This window comes from Lycium ferocissimum, chromosome 6 (assembly GCF_029784015.1).
Source record: "Lycium ferocissimum isolate CSIRO_LF1 chromosome 6, AGI_CSIRO_Lferr_CH_V1, whole genome shotgun sequence".
In the NCBI taxonomy this organism is placed as follows: domain Eukaryota; kingdom Viridiplantae; phylum Streptophyta; class Magnoliopsida; order Solanales; family Solanaceae; genus Lycium; species Lycium ferocissimum.
The window spans coordinates 35,908,000-35,913,489 of record NC_081347.1 but is presented as its reverse complement, the minus strand read 5'-3'; the positions used below and the strand labels follow the sequence as shown (position 1 = coordinate 35,913,489).

The window sequence follows — 5,490 nt, the reverse complement described above, 5'->3', positions numbered from 1 at the left end:
ATTGGGTATCTGTGCGGAGTTGGTAAACTCATGAATCAATATGGAAGAACGATTTTCCTGTTAAGGGATTTTGGCAAGGAAACCGGTATGAGCTATATGAGGACGTTGGTAGGGATTTATGTTGTGGTAGTTAAGGATCGCCTACAGATTATGGACCATGTCAATGGTATTTGAGGTTTTGCAACGGTGATGATTAGTTGTTGGGATGACCAGGGTTGGTCAGGTATCTTCTAGTAGGAAGGTATCGTGAAGAATGGTATATATGATGTGTTCGACTTAGAGGAGCATTCGGTTTAAGGTTCGAGTGAGGCAAGGGAACATTCAGACGCTCTAGATCTGGGCTTACTAATATGTCTATGATTGGTTTAGCTATTCTGTAAGATTTATGATATTTCGATCCACCCTTCGATAGGTTTAAGTAATTTTCGGTTGATGATGATAAACGTGGTTCTGAATGGGTTATCGAAACTGGAGATACGAGATAAAAGGTATCTTACTATCAGCTTCAAAGGATTAAGGTTCATAAGACTTGGATTTGTATCAGCGTGACTACTTAAATCATGTACAGGTTATGGTGGCGTTATGTTATCCCATTCAAGTTGGGTGTGGGAGTAATAAGTCTGATTGAGGAAGTCCGTGGACGATCTGTCTTAGTGTGTGGCAGGTGCCAGCGAGACCTTGTGATTGAATATTAATGAGAAGGTAACTTGTGTATTACCAAGAACGGTATTTCCACAGCGTACTTGAATGGACAAGTAAGAGTTGATTAACAAAAGGAAGTCTCTACGATGGGAAGTTGGAGTCATAATTCTAAGGTAAGGCTATGTCAGCGGTTTTATACTAGCTTGAAGTGTTAATGGTTAGGTAGTATGGTTAAGTATTCCAAATATGAACGACTTGGGGGTATTGTCCGTGCTAAGACTCATTGATTGTAAGATTGATACTTTTGGATTTGCTAAAGGCGTAATAAGTAGTGTACTCAGAGATTTTAGGGTTGTGAAAGATGAAGCATGGGGCGATAGGCCTTACTTTGGAGTTCTTGAAGTGATGGACAAGTTAGTGGAAATTCAAGGAGGAGAAATCGATGTAATTAGATTCTTTGAAGTTTATCATATCTAGGTGATTAGTGCAAGTTGATGGATATCAAGAATTAAAGTCTTAAGGTATAGCTTGTGGGTATTTGATTGACTACTTAGGCAAATTTTAGATTTTGAGGACAAAAATGACAACGCGAGGTTGAGGATTCAGGAACAATGGATCAGAATGGATCACCACAGACTTGTGGAAGGCTTATTGCTCACTTATGAAGATTTCGAAATGGTTCGGCTAATTATTGGTGACATTCAGGGTATGATGCGTTTCAATCAGGCCTAGGCAGTTCATTTACTTTTAGGTTGCTTATGGATATGTTACCAGAAGATCTATGGCTAATCGAGTAACCCATGTCGAACAATTGGATGGTTTTTAGTTTGAAATAGAGGTATCGCAGGTATGCCGAGCGTTGAGGAGATTACAAAGGAATTTGATAACATTTGGTGATGGAAGCTTACGGGAAAATTTTATAGGTCTGTGCAGACACTTAGGGTGTGTTTGCTATGGAGGAAAATGTTTTCTCATTTTCCCTTGTTCAGTTGCACTAAAATTTTGGGAAAATGTTTTCCAAAGCAACTTATTTTCCTAATATTTGGAGAAAATGACTTCCCTCCCAGGCCAAGGGAAGTCATTTTCCATAATTAAAAACTTGACGCTACATACGCGAAATACAATACCCCACCCCCACGCAGCTAGGGATATACCCCCCTCCCCCCCACTTAAACGCTATTTCCATATATTTCGTCCTCTCTCTCCATCGTTACTTCTCACTAGATCTCTAGGGTTTTTTATCCTACTTTCTCCATAGTTATTTCTGCAAAGATTCAAAGGTATTCTCCATAATCACTGCTTTAATAATCATAGTACTACAATTTTTGTTGATAATTTCTTCAAAATTTAATCTTTCCGTTCCCTTAATTTCAGCTGGAACACTTGTAATTCATGTGTTTTTGAGTTGATTTGTTCTCTCAACTTGGTAATAAACTTTTCAATTGCTTCAATAATCATAGTTTTACCATTTTTTGTTGCCAATTTCTTCAAATTTGTAGCATAAATCAGTGTGCCTTTTGTTATAGATTATTAACTAAAGTAATTTTTTGTTGTAAAAGACGTTGAATGACACTGGAATTTGTTTATCTCTACTTTTTGTTTTGGGGAAATGAAATTGGTACCGTGAAGCTTGTCATCTCTTTATAGAATTTCAGTATTTTAACATTCTAGTACTCATGTTAGATTGCGAGATATGGATTCGACTAACAAAGATGAAGATGATGCGATAGTTGGAGCTGCAACCACATCTGTTTTAGCTTCGGGGGCTGTAATTATTCTAGCCTACGAAAATCAAAGTAGAATTCCTAGAGAACCTTATACTAATAAAGGCCAAGAAAGGGAATTTTACATGAATAGTATTTTCAATGGAAGCGATGTTCATTGTGTAGGTCAGATAAGAATGAGCAAGCATGTATTTTATGAACTATGTAACGCTCTTAGAAATACTAGTTTGTTGTGCTCAACCAAATATATGTTTGTTCAAGAACAAGTGTTGATATTCTCAGAAATTGTTGGTTTTAATCAAGAATTTCGCAAGATTGGGTCACACTTTTATAGGTCAATTGACTCTATCCATCGATGTTTCCACACCGTACTTCAAGCAGTTTTGAAGCTCTATCCAATTCTTACAAAATCACCGAATGGAACTATCCAACCGGAGATAAGGAGCAATTATCGGTATTATCCTTGGTTTGCCGTAAGTTGCATACTAAAATTTTAGTTAATTATTGAAAAATAATACATATTATTAACTTACATTGTATATAGGATTGTGTAGGAGCAATAGATGGCACACATGTGCTTGCGTCTGTTCCTATTGAGCAACAAAGTAGATTTCGTGGCCGGAAAGGCACAACAACACAAAATGTATTAGCTGCCATTAGCTTTAATTTGAAGTTCACGTATGTGCTTGCCGGTTGGGAAGGATCTGCACATGAATCTCGCATATTATATTATACATTGGAGAGACCACAGGGGTTTCAAATACCCCCAAGGTATTTTATTCAATCTAAAGTAGTTTATGGAAAGAGATAGATTAATAATGTATGTTCATTAACTTTATTTTTTCTTTGTAGATAATTATTATCTTGTAGATGCCGGATATGGGCTTCGTAAGGGGTTTATTCCTCCATATCATGGAGTACACTATCACTTACAAGAGTATACTAGTGATCGTCCTCCCCAAAATGAAAAACAATTATTCAATCTCCGTCATGCCTCATTGAGATCCTCAGTTGAACGTGCATTTGCTATTCTCAAGGGACGATTTTGTGTGATTGATAATGAACCCTTTTGGGACTTTAAAACACAGGTGGATGTTGTATTAGCGGCATGCATTTTGCATAATCACATAATTGATTTGGAGCCAAATGTCCTAATAATACAAGAAGTAGACGTGGAGCCACTAATTCAACCTCAAAATGTTCAAATTACTCAAAGTACTTAAGGGAGTCAATGCTGTCAGACACAAAGAGAAAGACGTGAAGAGGCTAGAGAATGGTCGTCAAAAAGAGATGCCATTGCTCACGCCATGTTTACAAACTATGATAGAAGGAGGAATAGGGGACTTTAGTGTATTTAGAGATGTTTGAGCTGCTTGTCGATGTTGCAAGTTCTATGATTTGTAATTTCATATGCTTGAGTCGAGATTTTATTCAGTTATCAATTGTGTTTTTGTGTATTTCATATTTATTGCTTTCTGCTTGTTGATTGTGATACCTTATAAAGTTTAGCTTTTAGGTACATCGTATATTCAGATTCTCTTGCTTAGCTACTGCTAGAGTTTTTTGGAGTTGCATAATGGTAATTACTATTTGCTTAAAAACTGCTAGTATTTACTATTTGCTGCACATTGGTAATTGCATATTGCTATGTTGTTGGCTGCTGCAGCTGAATGTTGCACAGTTGCTATGTTCTTGGCTGCTAAACTGAATTTTGCACAACTGCTACTACTTTATTTTTGCACAGCTGCTATGTTCTTCTTGGCTGCTATGCTCTAAGGCCATGTATAGTGCCAATGAGGCTGCCAGAATTGGTCATTATGTGCTTGATTCCTTGTGTTTTTTTGGTGTTTATAGTGGCTATTGCAACCAGGATTGTGTTTCAAATTTTAATTCTTATTTGAATGTTTCCTAACAGTAAATAAATAGGGAAAAAAAAGGAGAGAAACAGTTTAGGTGGTCAAAACCAATGGAATATTTGATGTTGGAGATCCTAGCTGATGAAATGAAGCAAGGAAAAAAATCAACTAATCAGTTTAAGGCCACCTCATTCAATTGTGTTTTGGATGCCATTAACTAACAAATTAGAATGGACTTTTCAGCTAAACATAATCATCTTAAAACACTATGAAGCGCATGGAATACCGTACAAACTCTACTCAACAAAAGTGGTCTTGGATGGGATGACAACTTGAAGATGATTACTGCGAGTCTTAGAGTATATGATCTCCATGTTCAGGTACGATGATTCTTTAATCCTATGTGTTGGTTTATATATAGTAGTCATGCTTAGTTCTTTCTGATAAGTACATCACAATGTGTTTACGTCGAATTTCTATTGGTTGCTTGATAGATATGTATGGCATAGGTAGACACATATGGAAGTGATTTGTGTCATGAACTTGTTCACACAAATAAGAGAGAAATAACATGAAAAGAAAAGAAAATCAGAAGAAAATTAGAATAAATAGATGACAAAAGAAAAGGAAATCAGTAGAAAGGGTCATGCAGCTGTGAATGTCCAGAACTGCTGCTGATTTGGTTTATGTTACTGGTTTGACAGGAAAAAAAAAGAGTGGAATCTGGTGTTTATTGGTATTAATTTTTGTAACTCTGCTTAGTTTTAAAACAGTTGTTGTCCAAATTGACCAGTCATTATAATCTGTCCAGTTTCGTGCCATTTCTTTTGCGGCTTTTCTCTTTTGTTTCATTGTGAATTGGTTGGCTCAACTCCGTTTCTTTTTTTTATCATTGTATTATAGGAGCATCCTACTCACGATAAGTTCATCAACAAGAAGATTGATATGCTTGAAGAAATGTCTCTTGTGTGTGGGAACGATCGAGCTAGGGGTGATTATGCTAAGTCATTTGATGATATAAACTTAGATTGCAGCTCGGAGAAAGGTAATGATATTGACATTGAAGGGCCCTCTAAGGAAAAATATGTAGTTTGTGGAACTTCATCTCAAGTCAAGTTAAGTCGCAAAAGAAATCGTTCTTATGATGTATAAGATGTGGTTGGTGATATATCAACAAAGCTTGGAGAAGTGGCGGCAGCAATCAGTAAGATAGCTGATAGCCACCTAGATGTGACAAGGTTGTATGAAGAAATTATGGCAATGAAAGT

At 36.6% G+C, this 5,490-nt stretch overlaps 1 protein-coding gene and 1 long non-coding RNA gene across 2 annotated transcripts; both read left to right on the top strand.

Annotated features, from left to right (window-relative positions):
* The first annotated feature begins 1,838 nt into the window (after nt 1–1,838).
* On the top strand, nt 1,839–4,227 carry LOC132059642 (uncharacterized). The gene is made up of 2 exons (XM_059452325.1): nt 1,839–2,839; nt 2,911–4,227. The coding sequence occupies exons 1-2, from the start codon at nt 2,336–2,338 to the stop codon at nt 3,175–3,177; spliced, it is 771 nt and encodes a 256-aa protein (XP_059308308.1). The 5' UTR covers nt 1,839–2,335; the 3' UTR covers nt 3,178–4,227.
* Nucleotides 1,857–5,244, top strand: LOC132059643 (uncharacterized). The gene is made up of 3 exons (XR_009415687.1): nt 1,857–1,922; nt 4,282–4,602; nt 5,126–5,244. It is a non-coding gene; the product is annotated as an uncharacterized LOC132059643 (long non-coding RNA).
* The last annotated feature ends 246 nt before the right edge of the window (nt 5,245–5,490 follow it).